The 18,802-nt window shown below is 40.8% G+C and overlaps 1 protein-coding gene across 2 annotated transcripts in view; it reads right to left on the bottom strand.

The window, feature by feature from the left end:
- The window catches only part of LOC100644268 (protein lozenge), a 39,226-nt gene that overhangs the window by 11,240 nt on the left and 9,184 nt on the right, over positions 1-18,802 (bottom strand). The window contains exons 4-5 of one of the 2 annotated variants that reach the window (XM_048411952.1): positions 15,415-15,525; positions 12,811-13,110 (exon numbers count right to left, since the gene is read on the bottom strand). In XM_048411952.1, the coding sequence (XP_048267909.1) occupies positions 12,811-13,110; positions 15,415-15,525 (411 nt within the window). The remainder of the gene's footprint in view (positions 1-12,810; positions 13,111-15,414; positions 15,526-18,802) is intronic. The other variant, XM_003400549.4, reaches the window with a different exon arrangement.

Below are 18,802 nucleotides of genomic sequence, written 5' to 3'. Positions count from 1 at the left end.
ATAGCGGCACAAGGAGTCTCCGGCGCGTTCGACTGCGGAGAAAAAGATCTCGGGACTCTGTTCCACCTTTTCTCTTTTTTCTTCGTTCCGCAGCCGCTCCTTCTGTTTTTCCCCTTTGTCCCGTCACCTTTCAGGAGACGCCTTTCGCAACTTTCATTCGAGCCTCTTCCACACGCGCCGCGTAATTTCGAGGGTGAATGAAGAGCATGAATGGAGAGGCCCCATCACCGGTGTGCCCGGAAATTCACGGGCCCCGTACTCCATTTCGACCGATTATCATCGGTAGACACGCGAATTTCCTAGCTTCTCCTTCTTCTCATCCTCTTTGGATCTTCGCGTCGATGCTTTATTTCTCGCGTTATAGTTGTATGTTAAACGCACAAATAAAGTAATTTACGTCTAGTTTTCTCAAAGTGTTTTATGCCTATATGTATTATGTATGCTAAAACTTTTACGAGCGCGATGTAAGAAAGTAAAACTTTCTGAAATTTCCTTCGCATTACGGTGGAACGCCACTATTATGATTGCATCGATATTTGACAATAATTGAAAATCTTGTGAAAGTTTGGCAGAGATCGACAAAGTATTTAAACAATAATTCATTCCATTAATAATCCATAATATTCATTGGTGTCGTTACTAGCACCAAGTATATGTTTCACTCATCTAAGTATACTATATACGTATTAATGTTTTAGGAAATATTTTAAAACTTTTAAGTATTTTAGTTTCGAACTGGTTTCAAATTTTACTCTTACGACAAAGTAAATAAAATTTTCAAAAGTTTCGTACAAGACACGTAATATATTGTTTATATTTCAATTATTATGTATAACATATCCTCTTTGACTATGGAACCATAGAATTTGATTGTTAAACCCTGAGACACTCTGAATAATCATGATTATTTTTAGTTCGACGTTATATCGAAGGCCTGTACGACTCAAAAATATAAGAGTCGTCAATTACCTTGAAAAATTTCAAAGAAGATGTTCGCGTGCAAGCAGAATACTTTGCGGGTTCGAGCCACCATTCAATTTGGTCGCATGTAGAACCGAAAGGAGCCTTCCAAATCTCCATCAGATATATTACATTTCTGCGCAAAATAAACAGATTTACCTAAAGGAACAAGAAAGTATGTACCTTTTATGTTGCTGCAAGCTACAAAGGAAACGCGAGATCGCGAGATTTCAAGGAAAGCGTCGTCGATCGGTGGTAATCAATTGATCACGGGTCGATCGGATAGTTGATTGGCGTTCAATTAAGGTTCGACTGGAAAAAAAGCAGGTCGAGGTAAAGACTCCTCTGGACATCTCCGATACTCCACTTAGTTACCATTTGTCGTGGCGAGCTCAAACGAATCGCTTCTTCGCATCGTCTGTCCTCCAATACGATTTTTCAGGAACCAACGACGCTCTTAGAAAACTGTTTTCCAACTTTGTTAAAAATTAATCGACGCCCGTGCTGGATTTCCGATCGACAGTTTGCTGAACTCGTTTCTACGCTATCTCGTTCTTCACCGAGATAATTATTATTATATCAGGATTAATGTTTTTGTTCGAGACGCCGAACATGTTACAGGTCGATGAATTCATCGTAGAATCGGCTAAATGATAACAGATAGATTCATTTAAAGATACAAAGGATACGTTGAAATCTGAGAGGTACGACAATATAGATGAGATTTCTTACTGTTATAGGATGTTCTTCGCGCAAGAAATTAAGTGTTGCTTGAAAAACTTGCTGGAATAACGAGTAGTTCGGGAGATAATTGCACGCAAAGCTTCAGATAGATCACCTTATATATAAGACACCGAGATTGAAAAGTGGACTAAGCCAACGCTGAATAATCTGAAAAGAAATACTATACGATTGACGATGGAATCATATAGATCCTTTAACATAAATGAAAAAAGTACCATAAAACCCTTAGAAATATTTGAGAAAAAGTAACGTGCGGTAAGTGATGTAGGAGCTAAAGATGTGGAGCTAATACGTTAAGTAACGTGTATAGTAATCTAAAACGTAATAAACTGCACGAGTCAAAATTGGCCCGCCTTCGCCGCCTTATGATACGCTTTATTGGAATGAATTAATGCTATATAAACCGTTGTTCAGAAAAAGCGTGACTTAATGGATTTTGCTCTCAATGTGAGTACATACATACTTGTGTATCGAAGAAAATGAATAAAATTCACGGCCAGGAGGTTCCTTGCGGCGAAGACTGTATGGTTCGATCGCGTTAAAGAATCCTCACCCTGATGTTACAGTTCACGCCCGCCGGCGTAATTCAATTTGGCCCCGTATTGTTCGACATCTAACGAAGGAGAGGAAAAACGAAGAAAAGACGGAGAACTGATAGACGACCAAAATCGTCTGCAGGTAAAATGAGAGGATCTCTCGAGATCGGGACGAAGATCCGTGCCCTCTCGAGCGTGGATCACGTAACTGCCTCCACCTCTTCTTCCTCTTCTTCTCCCTCGACTTATTCTTGCCTTGCTTAGTCTTCTCCTTCTCCTATTTTTTTCTCTTCTGCTTGCTCTCCTTCTTTCTCCGGACACGATCCAGCCAATGTACCTGAGATGTTACGAGTACAGGAATTTTGTGTAACGAAAAAAAAGTTGGCCAGTATGGGCTTCCTTTCGATCCTAATTCGTCTACCTTACCGGTACTTCCGTTCACCATCTCGGCGTTTCTTCTCGTGCTTTTCTTTCCCTTTCTCTTTCCTTCAAATTCGTTTCGCTTTCCAATTCTCTCAATACGTACGTCTCTTTGCTCTTTTCGTAACGTCGTGTTTTATTTTTCGAATTGTTGCAGATATGGTGACAAATTAATTTCATCTAAATGCTGGTTGAAAAGCTCCGTGGAAAGAGGAACATAAAACAAAATTGCATGTTTGAGTAACGTGATACTTGAAAAACTTTGTTTTATGCCTACAAAATACAGGGCATTCTGTACTTTTCCATATTTATAAAATAAACGAATCGAATAATTATTTAATCGTCTGAATACAAAGTATACTAGATATTGTACTCTATATATGTACCGTAAATCTATTTAATAAACTTAAGAATTTTATAATTTAATATAATATTACTTGAAACAAAAACTTTTTAGCCATTTTACACAGATAGTATAGTATGTCCCATGTTATAAAACCTTCCATAACGTAATTAGTTGAATTTAAAACCAACCATTTCACCATTTTATACGCTTGTTAAGCTTTATTGTAAGTTAATAAACGTAAATATGCGTTTGTTAGCGATGACCCTGCGAGATTAAGATTTTTGCATGAGAGTCGGGCAAGTCACCGAGATTAATAGCGACATTAGCATCCCTGGAATTTCCGGGCTTCGAAATCGCGTCGACTATGTAAAGTCGGTCTTGAAAGTGTCGTGGGTGGTCTTAGAGCGGAGACTTAGTCACAAAAGCGGTTGGATTTTAACGAGATCTAACAAGAACATCAAGAAGAAGAATCATCTTGTTAAAATCATACGGAAACAATTTCCTTAGCTATGTTTTCGCGCAATAAAATCATAAATTTTTTAAATAACACGTAGCTTTATAATTTCATCTTATTTAAAATGATCAGAATCAAAAATTTGATGGCAAGGTCGTGATTAGAATCAAGAATGAATACCAGACAGCTGCGACCGGTTGAGAAATAGTATGGTAATTCGTTGTGAGGATTTCTGCGAACGGCAGGACATTACGAGAAACGTGGTGGGACCTTTAAATCCTTTTGCAGAAGCCAACATCATTTACGGTTTGGCCAAGTAACGGGGAGGAGCGCGAGACGAATGGAGAATGAGGCGAGGAACTCATTATTAAATAGAAGCTTCTGCTTCGTGCGAGCGTATCTGATCTCTTACTGTAGGATACAAAAGCTCTTCCCTTTTTAAACGCTGACACTTCTCTGTTTCTAATGTTTTGTTATTTTTAGATTTATCAAAATAAATATACAATAGAATATTAACTGTTGGAACATCGATTACTGCAACGTCGATTAATGAAAAATCTGAGAGTGGTTTCTTGCGAGCAAGGTTGGAAAGCAGAACAGAAACTGAGGAAAATTGGTATATTATTATGTTGATTATCTTTTTCTCCTATTTAATATTGTCTAATATTTAGAAAGTAACGCGTGAAATATGAAAATCAAACTATTCAACTCTTGCCAATTGGTCAATTTTATTGTCCAAATGTATAATTAGTATGGAATGCCTAAAAAAATATATATGTAGTCATAAATTCCAGGGTGTATTTTAAAAATAATTTTTCGAGCGCTCAAACTTCTGTATTTGAAAAAACTCGATATCAAAACAAATAACAGTTGTAAAAGTGCAGCGTGTGAAAATTTGCAATTTTCTTCTAGGACGCGATGCACCAAGAATTCCTCAAAAAACGATCGAAACACTCGATTCAATGAGATAATCCTGGAACAGTCTCGATGCTTTTTATCTCATGATGAAAGAAACTGTTCCAAATAAATGACTGTTAATGGTAAAACGCGAGATGAACGTGGTCGGAAGTGCAGTTTTCCGTTTCTTCAGTCGACTAAGCGCTTATTATTGCAACAAGCCTAGCCGTCTTTTTATATCCAAGATTTTCGAGAGTTTTTGCTCCGATGTTTCGGTAGGATGACGATCTCGGGAAGCGGGATCCTCTGGATCGTGAACTGCTTTCTCGCTTCGCTCGTCCGGCTCAATTCTTTCTACGTTTCGAGCCGGCGGATCGACCTCGATCGATTTGCACGAGATTGTCCCTCGATCATCTCTCAGATCGATTCGAACGAGTATCCTGATGATTGCCGGACGCCTCGATTTTCGGCCAGTTCATCCATCAGCCAGCCAATCGATCCACTTCAGAAATTTTTATCCACGCTGACTTTCGCAATTCGTTTACAAAGCGTGCCATTATTTAGAGAATATTGTTTCTTGGAAGTTATCTTTTCTATCGATTTAATAGTTTAACAGTGGATTAAAACGATGGCGTGCCGCAATAATTTTGCTGTAAAACTTGAGCCTTCCAGAGCTGAATTTTCTTGAGCTGTGAAACACAAATTCTTCTTATCTTTCGTACATATCCATATTCATACGTAATATCCGTATATTTTCTGATATTTCTTCTTTTACAAAAATTCTATTTTCACTAAACGTCCCTAGAAATCAGCTACATTCTTAAAATAGCCACAAACGAATTTTTCAGTGGTAAGCAGCCGGGGACAGCGTACGTCGAACGAGCAGAGAGCGTCGTGGGAAAAGCGTGGATGCGTTCGGGGCGAAGGGTTCGATTCAATCCACCCTCCTCCCAAGAGTAGCCCTCGTGCCAAAACTCGTCTATCTCATCCTAGATTTTCAACTCTCTCTCTCTCTCCCTGCACAATCAAATAAATTGTAGCAACTCTCTCTAACAGAGAATAAGAAAAAGGAAAGAAAAGTAGAAAACGTGATCTTCCGATCTTGAACAACGAGGATCTTAGATAATAAAGACAAAATAGAGACATCAAATAGTAAAAAGTGATTACGCTCTGTCGCTTATTTGAGTCAGTTTATCGTCTACTGGATGTTTATCTATTGAATGGAGCGATCAAACGCGATCAAATCATGAGGCAACGAGAAACCTACTTCCGGCTATCTCCGGAAAGCACCTCGGTTGGATCCTGAGCATTTGAAAGGGGGAATACATGGAAACGAAACGTTCCATTCGTCCCGGTTATTATCGCGGTCTTGGTCTAGCGGTCACCACGGGTTTCCTTGAGTCGTCCGCCAAGTACGCGCCTGATTGGACGGACACGAAGGATGTCGTGTCACCAGGATACGCGATAAACCGACAGGCGATAAAGTTCACCGAGCACCGCAGCCCAGGGATTTCTGAAATTCCATTTTGCGGAAGCCGAGGATCTCGTCCAGTTCTCCTTCCATGATCCCGAATGTACTTATAATGGCTCGCGAATGTATATCAACACTTATAGAAAGCTCTTACGAACATATATTACGTGTATTACGTAAAACATTAAAAAATTTCATTAGCACTGTAATAAGGCACGACTACTATGGTTGTGTATCGGTGAAATTTGAAACCAATTCGAAGATGTACGTAGAGGTTTTAAAATATTTATCGCCAGCACGTACTTTGTAAAGATCGCTGAAGCATTTGAACAAGTATTCGATTATTCGCTGTATTAACGAGCCACATATTCAGTGAGACCATCCTTAGCAATAATCATAATAATACTGCGTTTAAAAGTAGTATTCGTATTATATGCTAATTCTTTACTAACCGTATGCTTGCTGTGAATGTCTTGCAACCTGTACACATTTTCACGTTTCAGTTTCAGGTTTCAAGTTAAACTCTGTAATATATGTACAAAGTTTTCTATGCTAAGCGTTGAAATAGCTTTTGTGAGACACTGAAAACCGAAAAGTACTTGAATCTTTCCCCAAAGCTGCTTGATACTTGGGAAAGAAACCCGTTGAAACTTCACATTCTAGGGATCATTTTTTCTTAACGAAAGGGAGGATTCCATTCAGAAATTGTGATGTCCTGTTGCAACGTACGAAGGGTGCGTTTACATGAATTCAAAATAGAGTTCAGCGATTGGTCGACTGCGAGCAGGGAAATAAGTAGCAAGGCGCAACAACGGTCGTGGCTGTCTGGGACGACGGTGGCGACGGATTTACGAGTTTAATTAAGTTCTGCGGTCGCGTTCGTCATTTCGGTGAGCATCGAAGCCTCGTTTGCGACCAAGTTTCCTTACCTACACGCGTCCTGACTTATAGTAAGCGAAAGGAGCGTTAAAATTCCCACAAATATGTGCAAAGTATACGAAGGAACTTTTTCAACTCTTACGAGGCTAATGGTACGATATGTGTCAAGGTAACTTCTAGAAGATTATTGGGTTGCTATAATTTTTCTCACGCAGTTCACCTAATGGAACCCAGAACCCAGTATCTTCAACGAACCACCATATTTCAATATTAATTACAGCTAAAAAGGTCCTAACTTTACGAATGTCTGTGCACAATACGTAAAAGCGATTATATTAATGTTGAAAGAAAAATTCGTCTCTAAAAAGCGAAGAAAATGAAGCCAAGAATGCTTGATGCATTAAAATCTCCACAAATTTGTATATACCAGGAAACATGTTTTCTGAGAAATAAGACCAAGGACGTCGATATTTTCTTGAATCATTATGAAAATAAGAGCAAGCCGACTTTCATAGTTAATGATGTACTTAAAGAGGGTGTTGATTGCACGTTTCCTAATGTGTCACGGATCCTTTAGAGTTCCCGCGGCAAGTTTAAGCTTGTACGTTAATAACCTGCTGATAGAGCATGATAGGGGTTGGCGTGTTGCGAGGGAGACTCGCGAAAGGAGTGTGTGTGACACTTTCCTAATTGCCTGGCAACTTCTCTCCCTCGTACCCCTTTAAGAAAGGTAACCCTTTCCCCCGGCAGACCTCAGACGCTTCGAAGGCGCCGACGTGACGAAGAAATTTAATCAACCACACGTGATACCAGCCGCGAGAATTAAAAAGAAGTACCGCGTTCGAGAGAATGGCAACTGACTTTCCAGATGAAATTCTATGCGAATCCGGCCGCAGCTTGACATTAAACGACAAAGGCCTCTCTTCCTTCTCTTTCTCTCTATCTTATTATAGCAGCAGAGTACCGTTTAACTAAAATTCCCAACCATCCCAAGGAGGAATAATGATTCCGTACAAGCACGCACTAGCCTTCCATTAAGCCCCGTCGGACAAAATCTTCGTTCACGAGTAAGAAACACGACAATCATCAGTAGGTGGAGAAAAAGGCAGAGAAACGAGCAGAGAGGTAGCCGTGTTCTCTGGCACGAGTGGAGGCACGTGGGAATCGCGAGATTCGAAAATCTTTGCCTCCTTCGTTTCCCCTTCGCTTCTTCAACTTTTCTATCCAATTACTGGTAAATAGATACACAAATATATTTATGCAATCTTTATAATCGAAGTTTCCGGATATGAGTTGCGTTTTTGAAGAAAATAAAAGCCACAAATGTAAAATATCGCGAGTGACGTTTCCTGTCTGATAAATTCTACAGCGAAACTATCTCTGCATCTAATCGTTAGTAATTTAAATACACGTTTCTGTCACCTTCTGGAATATTTAGGAAATATTATTGGCATTAATCGCGAGGGCTGAATTAATTATGTTAAATCAACGTAACAACTAAACCAATGCTATTTGTCCCTTGCAGAATATCGTAGATTTATCACCTAATATATTTTCAATATGTTGCAATCTATCAGATTACTCCAACCATTTTTTCCAATCATTTCATTCTGAAACTCTTCTGTTTAGTTATCGAATGAAATAAAAATCCGAAAGTTAATTATCTATCGTATCGTAAAATTAAGAAACTTGCAAAAATGACACTTGCACTCTTGAAATAACTTGATGCGACGACAAACTGTTCCTCTCCTTTTTTATGCATCTTGCCTCAAAAGAATCTTGACTAGTTTCGACACTAAACGGTAGAAGACATCGTCTAACATAATTTAACATAATTCCTTGCTGTTGCCCGTTCCTACGTTTTCTACAACGCGACGTCTCGAAGAAAGCAGCCGAGCGAGCAAGCAAGACAGATCCAGCGCTTTCGGGTTGCGACTACGAGTAAACGTCGAGGCAGACAGAAGAAGTCAGCGGAGAATATACAATCAGCGTGATTGTTTGACACCCCATAATCAGCATCCTTACCCCTACTACGTCAACAGCATCTTTGTCTCTCCTGTCCTCTTTATTTTCTCTTCTCGCCCCTCTCGTTTCGACCAACAGCCAAGAGGACTTGCAACCTTCTTCCTTCGATTCTCTGCACCAGCTCTTCAGGTACTCGGCCCGCTTGCCACTGGCGGAGCCTTATTACCCCGATCACGACTCGAGATGAGACTCCAGGGAAGAAGACGAGAAACGGACACGGTTATATTATAAGAGACAGGAATAACGCTCGCTTCCCTTTTTTCTTCACCTGCAGAAACCTTCTAGCCAAGATTGTTGCTGTATGAGCTTGTTTCTGGTGTGTTTATGACGAATAGAAACGTGTACTGTGTTCGAGATTGGAAAGAAGGTTGGCGAACGGAATGTTACTCTGATTGGTACACTGGCTCTTGAAAGTATTCCAATACTTATCATAGGAAATTTTTATGCCCATATCGTATGTGTTATATTCTGGAATTTAATTAACACTGTGATGAGAAACAACTGTCATGATTTTAGTGGTAAAAACATAAATGATTCCATTCCTTTCAATTACCTACTTAATTTATCTAAAATCTTGTCAGTGAAGTTCCAATCGAATTATTATAGTCGTCAATATACTATTGTTAATCCATTATTTTCCTATAATCCTTGCAAACGATCGCCGAAAACTTTTTCTTTATATTCTGAATCGTTACCTTGCATACAAAAATTTCACCGATTAATCGCTTGTCTGCGGTGGTAATCTATGATAATTCATACGAATTATCATATTTTCTATGAAACCAACAGGTGTTCCAATAGTTGTAGACAATGATACAAGTCTCTTGTCCTTGTGCCATCCTAATGGCCACAATCTTCCTAGCCACAAATAGTTTGCATCTCGTTGTGATACTTCATACAGTAGAAAGTATGTACTAGCATGTTACTCGTTTGTCGAAAACAAATACAGAAATTTTATCTAACCTAATAGCTAGAATGCGTGTTTTGATTTATAGAAAGTTTAAATGCGCAAACATGGATGGGACGCGCACAATACTTGCAAAAGTATGCGAAATATCCAAAGTGTTATCCTCTTTGTAATATTCAGTGGATGGGACAAATCTTTCCCTGGGCCCTGGCTCTTTAACTGCGTTCATAGAAATTTAAATTTGCATAAATACACGCAGTCTACTAATAGCGCTGAAAGTTCCTCGTCGAGTCAGGCACGGCAGTTTGATTCATAGTCCGTAAACGTGGCCGGCCGAGTCACGATCGACAGTGATCATGTAGGTGAGATTTAGAGAGCAATCACGCGAAGGAGAGACCGGTGGCGGTGCAGAAAGAGAGACGAAATGGCGAAGAAGAAGAAGATTACGAAGAAGATGGGGAGCAAGAGGGAGGAATAGAGGTTCGATTCAACAACGTCTGGCATCGCAAGCGAACCGAGCCCGAAACAAAAGGAGGAGTTCGTGCCAGCAGCGAACGGCAAAAACAACATGGATCCAGCTCTCGATCGATCGATCGCTTCTCGATCGATCCCTGGTATTACGCAGACGTGCACGTGAGTCGTACGTGAGTGCACGGGCCTGTCTTGTAGGTTGTACCGACTGTAAATTCAGTGGGGATCACTGAATCGGTGGCCTGCCTCGAAAACACCGAAGAACAGAGAGACTCGGCTACGATGGAAGGAGACGATGAGGAGGAGGAAGAAAATTGCATCCACCGACGCTCATTTCGCACTCTGAGCTCATTCGTACGTGTGCCGGCCCTTGCATCTGCTCATTAGGCGTGAAGGAAGAGAAGAGCAAGAGAAGAGAGATGAATGAGTGACTGGTAAAGCAAGCATTTCGCCTGAGATTTCCATTCATGTGATAGGCGTGAAAATACTTATATTACGGGCGAACGATCTCGATCGTGACTCGAAAAATAAACTATTTTCCAAATCCTTTAAGGGATCGCCAAAGTAACTTCTTCGTGATTTTATTGCTTGTAAAGCATTGGCAAAGAAAAGTCGTAGCACATAGTCTTATTTTTCAACGAAGGATTCTTTTTCGAAGAGTTCCTTTAATTCTATCAAATTTTTCTAGTCAGATTCGGTAGTCTCGATATTGTAATATTACGAGTAAAGTTTGTAAAATTGTTAAGAGTATGAAAAAATACATGTTTCGTGTCAGAACTAAACACAGAAACAAGTCCGATAATATGATATTAATTGACAAAGTGCTAAATCTCAAAACCGTTTCCCTGCGAAAGATAGGAAATGCGATCTATCCTGTACTTCCTCTGTAATCTTCATATAACATGGTTTGGTCACAAACGGTGGGTTAAAGAAAAGATGCAAACCACTGTCTTCCATGAACCAAAGAAGAATGGCGAGGGAAAGTTCGCTTCCCCAGATGAGGTAATTACAATGGTGGCCGATCCAGGAAGGTGACACGGGTGCAGCAAAGTTGGCCCGGAAGGTAGCACGATCGACGGAGAAGGTAGCGGAGGTCGAAGAGGAGGAGGAGATTAGGGCAAAGAGAAACCGCAACGTAGCTTCAAAGAGGTCTTGCCAGCTAGGGGCGCGTCTACTTAACTTTGATCAGGTCGAGACCGCTGATGCGAGACGAGCCATGCAGAAATAAACTGGCTGCCGAGTTTCCCGCCTTTTTGCATCTTGAATTATCGACTCTTTCGATACCTTCACTGGCCTCGAAATATTTCTTAAAAAGTTAACCTTGTCAGATCAATTTAAACCATTGCCAGAAATTTTCGAGAATTTTTTCCATCTAGAGGCTATGATTCATGGTAAATGATGAGAAAACGAATCAAACGGTGGATAAATCTGTTTACCGAGCACAACGAGAATGTAACAATGCGAGGACAGGACACTTTTGCCTCGTGGTAGAGAGATCCAACGGTGAATCGTGGCGGAGATCAGCGAGAGAAGAGATGGAAACGGCAGGTTGAACAGGTCGTTATTACGTTGAATTAGAGGGTGCAGAGCCGGAACGAGGTATGAAACTATTACCTCGCGAAACGGCAGACCTCCCCTCCTCTTGATCCCTCGCCATCGCCTCTCCTCCTCCCCATTTTGATAGAGGAGAAGGGGTTGGGTGGGGTTTGTGCGTAGTTTCGAGTCGCTCCACGAGCCACGAGGATGCTGGTCGTAAGCGAAAGATGATGATGCCCGAAGAGTATCCGCTATCGAAACGAAAGGAGCAAACAGACCGGAAGACACGACCTCTATCTTCTCGCACTTACTCGATCGAACTAGCGTTAGAATCTAAAAAATGCGAAAGAAAACTGAAGAAAATTCACAAGTCACAAGTTAACGAATTTCGTTGCATGGCTGAAAAGAGTTTTACGTGACTCGTAAGATCTCATTAAAAATATTACTACAATCGTGCAAGTAGCTCTGATAATTAATTAGCCACGTAGCTTGGATATTCTGTTTCTAACTGATCCGTTTCGTCTATATTTGTAATCTACCGTATCGAAAAATCGGAGAAAACTGTCTCACATCTGTATCTCGATTAAACTAATCATAATTTAGAAAACAAATTATTACCAGAATGCCAGAATGATTCGTGAAATTCACGACCGTTCAAAGCTTAACACTGTGTTACACTAGCGTCAGGTGTGTGTTAATTCCTAGTGCACGATATTGTGTATCTCTTTACTTATTTATTAGCTCTACCTTCCCACTTCAAATATTTTGGGATATTAAATTGTCCAACAGACACGACCTAAACCATACTTTATTAATTATTGACCTGAAAGTTACGCTATATCGAGCTATACCAGCTATATCGAAGCACCAAGTATAAATTTCTCACCGCTTCTATTTTCCAATTATTTTAACAGAAATTTGTCATTTTATTCGCATTATGCAGTCAAATTCCATGTATGTAATATACACATATATGCAAAATTCGCATCTTGCGATATAAGATACCAAATAAAGTAAAATCTATCAGAATCTTCCAATAAACGTAACATCACATAGACGTCCTAAAACTTATGAACAACGCTATATGTTGGAAATTAGCCTGCTGTTACAGCGTTAAAGTCGACAAAGAGGCAGGAAAGCTATAGTGAAAGGTGTGAGACTCACCACCATGCTGAGGACTGTGCTTGTAGCAATCTTGATGAGCCGAGGAGCCACTATTAGCCCCGAGGTGTGTACTGGAAGCAGGCGATGCGGTCGGATCGGTGTTGTTGGGGTTGGTACAGGCACCACTAACCGAATTCGCGGTGACGTTGTTGCCGACGTGATGCTTATTCCTCCTGTACGGCTCTGGTTCCCGTAGGTAGGGAGTGAACGGGCTTGGTGCGTCGGGAAAGGTCCCTCGTGCCAGTCCAGGAACTCGGGACAATGCGGGAACTCGCGCCAATCCAGGAATGTGTGTCTGCCCTGAAAGATAAATAACACGTTTCTCTCCAGTTCTACTCCAATTTTAGAGTTTTATGCGTCAATGAATTTATTTATATTCTAAACGAAACCGAAGGCAATTATAATCTTATTGCATTCTTTCAGTCTTTTTCGATCCAAACTTGCAAATTTTTCTAATTGTAAGATTAAGACATTTTGGGTTGGTACATATGAATTGTTGTTCCCTAAAATCTGCTATGAGTCACATATATTCAATGTTAAGAAGATGTAATTTGAAAAATTATCGTGAAGTTTCAGGAAATATGAATTTATGTACTATTTATGAAATGTGAAAAGTTAAAAGCATTTTCTGCTCTATTTCAAGTATTTGTTAATATATAAATTACTAGAAGGAAAACTGTAACAGCTACGTTCCAAGAAACTTTAAACCGGAGAACTGGTCATTCTTATAAACTCGCCATAACTAAACTAATTAGTAAACACTCATATGGTAATTTCTCCAATTAAAAATATAATGTTTGACTGCGCATTTCACGTGCATCAACGAGCATTTATGCAAATTCTTCCTTTTGAGTGAAATGAGAGAATGATTGAAATATAAAAATACGATGCCAATAGAATCAGGTACGATACTTTGAATTAACGATTCAAAGTGTAAACATCGAGAGATATGAAGAAGCGCGCAAAGACGCAAGGAAGATTGGATAATCTTGCTATTCAAAGCAGGGATGTTCAGCATCCTGGACGAAGAGGGACAAGGAACACATATGTTTGTGCAATTAGCCCAATAGAGAGGGATAATTAAGAAATTCGAGTGGCTCGCGTCTCGATCGACTTCAATAGCATTCCTCGCACATTCCAACCACCGCCGGTGAATTGATGGAGCTCTGGCAGAGCCAAGTATCGCGTTGCCTGCATAGTATACACAGCGAACATGGCGATTCTCTATTGGGGCGGATTGCAATATGCACGCAGTCCGTGTGTATCGTTATACGGCGATGCACATTATGCGCCACGTGCATAGGCTCGAGTGCTTACGTAATCACTGAACAGGACATTCAGTGGCAAAATCACTAGGCTATATAACCTCTGGCATTTTATTCGCGAAATATCGATCGTTATAGGAAGCTCTGGATAATTTTTCCCCTTTACGTTTCCTTGAAAAAAGATCTTCTCGTTCCACTTTTCGCTCGAAGAGCACACGGTTGCAGAGGATCGGCGTTGATCGAGAGATGTAGAGCACGTTCCCCTTTCCTCTCGGAATCAGAAGAGGAAGCCCAGAATGGGAGCTCGCGAGGCGCAAATTGTTATTCTTCCAGTGAGAGAAGGAACGAAAAGGAAGACGAGAATAGTAGTTGAAAGAGGAAAGAAAACACGGTCGGCTGTGAGAGGGAGAGAGAAACTTCGGCCACGAGGGCGAACGACAAATAAAGTTCGACCGCAAACTGCACGAAATTGTCGGTGAGCCCAGATGGTCAGCTCCGGTGCGCCAACCGATGCCTACAAGATTATTCCTCGCTACCGACTACCACGATCGCCGGGCCAGGAGAAACAAGGGAGCTCTGTGTTCAGCTCCTCGACCGGATCCCACGACTTCTCACGTACCGGACGCTCGTAATGCTCCAAACGTACCGGCCGACACTCTTTTTGGATGGCTCGCCGAGGTGTTTCCATTCAAGAGGAGCAAAGTAGAATGGGATGTAGCACGGCGGCGGATAATTCAGAATGGATCACGGATTGCGACGGAGGAGAGCAAGGCAGCGCGCTTTCGTCCTTTCTACGAAGCAGAGGTTTCAATTACACCTTTCAAGAGATTTTCCCTCTGAACTCTTCTCTAAGAGATTCTTTTCGATTTCTCGCTGTGTCTTCTAATGTTTGATGTTTCTATTAAAAAGAAATAAAATCGAGAATATGATTATCGAATATATTACAGGAAGAAGTGTCTTGATGCGACAATATGTATTTGCTCAAGTTCTCATAACTACTTTTCTCAAGATTCTTTTCTTACAATCTCTTTTGCTTTCTTCGATGTTTCTATTAAATAATGTTTCTATTAAAGAAGAATGAAGAAAGGAGCGTAACGATCGTAGAATATATCAAGAGCCAAAGAAGCGACTTGCTACGACGATAAGTTTTATAAATATTAAATTTCCACAACTTTTCTTCGGATTTCTATGTCTGTCAACAATAGTGAAGAAAATGAAACGACTAGAATCAGGATCGTCGAATATACTAAACAAAGACGAAAGAAGTGAGCTGATACACGAGCCACGGTATTTAATTAGTTTCACGCTTTTCACAACTACGTAAGGGGATCTAACACACCTGAACGAGGATTGTTCTTCGACCGATCCAACATCAGAGCACCAAGGATCTCTTCGAATGTTAGATCATCAAGGCCTGACTTCGCTATCGCGTCGTGCCTGTTCGGGATATCTGAAAACGTACCTGCTATCCGAATCTAGAAGCGGAAAGGCGGTTAATTACAATAAACAAGAACGATCGTGATATAACACCTTCACCGATTGCCCCTTCGCCTGTTCGTTGAACATGGTGAAGCAGAGAGACAGAGAGAGAGAGAGAGGGAGAGAGAACAATAATTCCAATCTCCGCAGCACGAGTGGTGGGCTTATCTAATCAAAGTGTGGCAGCCCCAGAGGACGGAAATAGCGCGGCTTTTTCCTCCTCTCTAATAACGGGCCCCTCCCTCCGCTCGTCTTACGTCCTCCTTCACGTCGTGGTCTGCCAGCATTTCGAGAATTTTACACGAATCTTTCCTCTTTTTTCCGCTTTGCTTTCGTACAAAACTATTTTTCTCTCTATTTGCTAGATTTTCCTCCTTCGTAAAAATTTATCGCAGAAAAGGACCTCTTCTTGGAAGGAACGATAAAGAAAATTCCTATTCCTCGATGATATAGGAAACAGGTCAGCCTAGACTCTAGACTCTACAGAAATCGAATATTTCCTTTTTTTTTCTTTTCATTCTTGTAAGAAGATACTCCTCTCTCTCTCCTTCTCTCTCTCTATTTGCTAGATTTTTCTCCTTCGTGAAAATTTATGGTAAAAATATTCCTTTCTCAGAAAGAAGGACAAAGCAAGGTTCTGCTCTTCAATGATGCCAATCAGCTCGGAGCAGTCGAGCCCCGTTACTTGAAATAATTTCGTTATTTACCTGATCTGACAGTACTTTGTACGATTTATATTTCCGTACTAGCAAGCTTTATGATAAATTGACACGGCAATAATGTAAATGTAAGAATCGATTTGGAAAGGTATTGTTAGAAAAGATGCAAAGCTTATCGAGTAGGACCTTGATGATTCGCGAATGAACATCGAAACACACCATTTATCGCTGATCCACTACGGATAGGTATCATCAAACTGTTTCTAAGCTAACTGTACTTTAATGATGATTTTCAGTTCTTTTTGCGCTTTAGAATTCTAACCTACTGTCAATGAATTGGTAGATACAAACAACGACGATACTTGGACGAATCGGTGGATACAAACAAGGAATTCATCGAGACAAGTGATCCAGTATCTCGATCTAAGGATTCTTTCCAATCATCCGGTAATATCTTTCAATTGCGATCTCTGTATAGTTTCAATGGACGGCTACTGGGAGTAATATCGTTCGATAACGCGCGATTTCTCTCGATCCATCTGGATGAACCTGCTTCCGATTCGCTCTAAAATTCACCATCTCCCCGAGACGTGCTTTTCCAATCCATGATCGTACCGATTTTGATATTTATAAGCTGTAATACACCGCTGCAACCGCGTTTTAGTCTAGTTGTTTAAAAATTCAAATGGATTTTTTGATATTTTGAATCACGCTTGCAACACTTAAGCTTGGAACGAACGTGTATGTTTCTGGAAAGGGTTTTTTACGAGGGCAAGGGAAAATGATTTCGAGAGAGACGAACGCGTCGTGTATTCCTGTCTAATCGAAATTCCAAACGCGGAGCAATTACTGGACAAGCAAATTCAATTTCAACCTTTGACTGACAGCGGCCGATCCATCGATATTGTTTTGCCGGGAACGTTTCGATGATTTTCGGCCACGGTGACGGCTACCCGGTAGCCACTTTGTTTCGTTCCCTTTTCTCCGGTCGTTCCACCCGATTCATGGCTACCTTTTCCATTCGTTTTCGTTTCCAGGCATGATCGAGAAATTGGTTGAACGTTTTCCACAGTCGGCGAGGAATCAGAATGAGAAACTAGTCTAATGATACTTTACATTGTCATCGACGTAAGTTCTCTTACTATCAGCCTGTATGGTATATCGATAGGAGAGTAATACAGCTCTAAGCATCGATACTCGAATAGAAATTGTTAGGGAAGATACGAAGGTTGTGTATCTAACGACTATTTGCTTTCCTTACTCCAGATTTACAAGAATTATTACTCTTAGAACTGAGCGATTGTTAGAATGAAGCTGTCACAGTTCGTCGTTCGTAATTTCTTTGAAAATAACGTACACATTAAGAAATTGCCTAGGTTGAACAAGAGGAAATTTGTAATCTTCTCCTAAGCGAGTACGGTGGTAAAATTCTTGCCAACTTCCTTTCTCAAAGTTCCTAATGCGTTCAAACGGTTCTGGTCAGGCTGTCGCAGCCTTGGAAGTCCGTTAATCCGGTTACGTGTCGTTCCAGGCCACGGTAGCCGCGTTTGCAGTATTTACACGCGCTGACGGGCCGGCGAATTACAGAAATTGCACGATTACCAGCGAAACAGCCGGTCGAGGCGAGACGGGAAAAAGAGGGACCAAAGCCGAAAAACGGGGCGGGCAGGGGTGGTGATTTTCGATAACAAAAAGCTCACGATTATCCACGCAATAATGATAGCCGGCAGGTGTCTGCGGAGCGGCGCGCTTCGCATCGTTGCGAGGACAATGAAAGCGCCGGTTGTTTTGCCCGACGGCGCTCGTACGCTGGTTGTTACATAGATTGTCCCTGGTGCGTGCCAGGGCCAGGAGGAGCCACGCCATCGCTGCCCAAAACTCGTGTATGCAATATGTCGTGATGCGTGTCCTGTCTCGAAGCCGATTCCTTTCATCCGCCACGGAGTCCGACCGGCGATTGCCGTCTGGAATAGTTTTCACGCGTCGCGCGTCTGTCTGTTCTCTGGATGATGCTATTCAAACAGTCGATTAAGCGCTTCAGCCGAGGAAGCTCGGATCTCTGAGAACTAAAGAAGAGATTGATGGTTTCAGAATTGTCAAATTGTTTCTGTCTTGTCCAATTATCCACTTGGATCTCTAAAAGCTCCAGCAGAAATCGATGATCTTTAAGCAGGTATTTAATTGTTTTACTCTTCGGCGAACGATTTCTGATATCGAAGCAGTTTGTTTGCCATAGAAGTCGATTATCTTCTTAAACTGAAGAAGCTTGGATTTATAAAGACTAGAGAAAAAAGTTGACAATCGCTCGTATATTAAACTGTCTAATTGGTCTTAAAAATTAAACAGATTATCTATGATAGAATCTATTTGAGAAATTAAGCTCGAATATCTACGTATAATTTACATTTTTTGCTACCATAAATGATTTTTTGATATTCCGTTGATTTCCATAGGTTACTCGTTAAAACAACGAAAAAAAAACATCAATTTGCTTGTTTTGACTTTTCCCGACCGAAATACATGCGATCAAACATGTCGAGCGCGTACAGAAAACTGTCAGTTTTTATATATTAACGGATAAATAGTTGA

This window comes from Bombus terrestris, chromosome 14 (assembly GCF_910591885.1).
Source record: "Bombus terrestris chromosome 14, iyBomTerr1.2, whole genome shotgun sequence".
NCBI lineage: Eukaryota > Metazoa > Arthropoda > Insecta > Hymenoptera > Apidae > Bombus > Bombus terrestris.
Note: the sequence above shows the minus strand (reverse complement) of the source record. Positions and strands in the feature narration are given on the sequence as shown.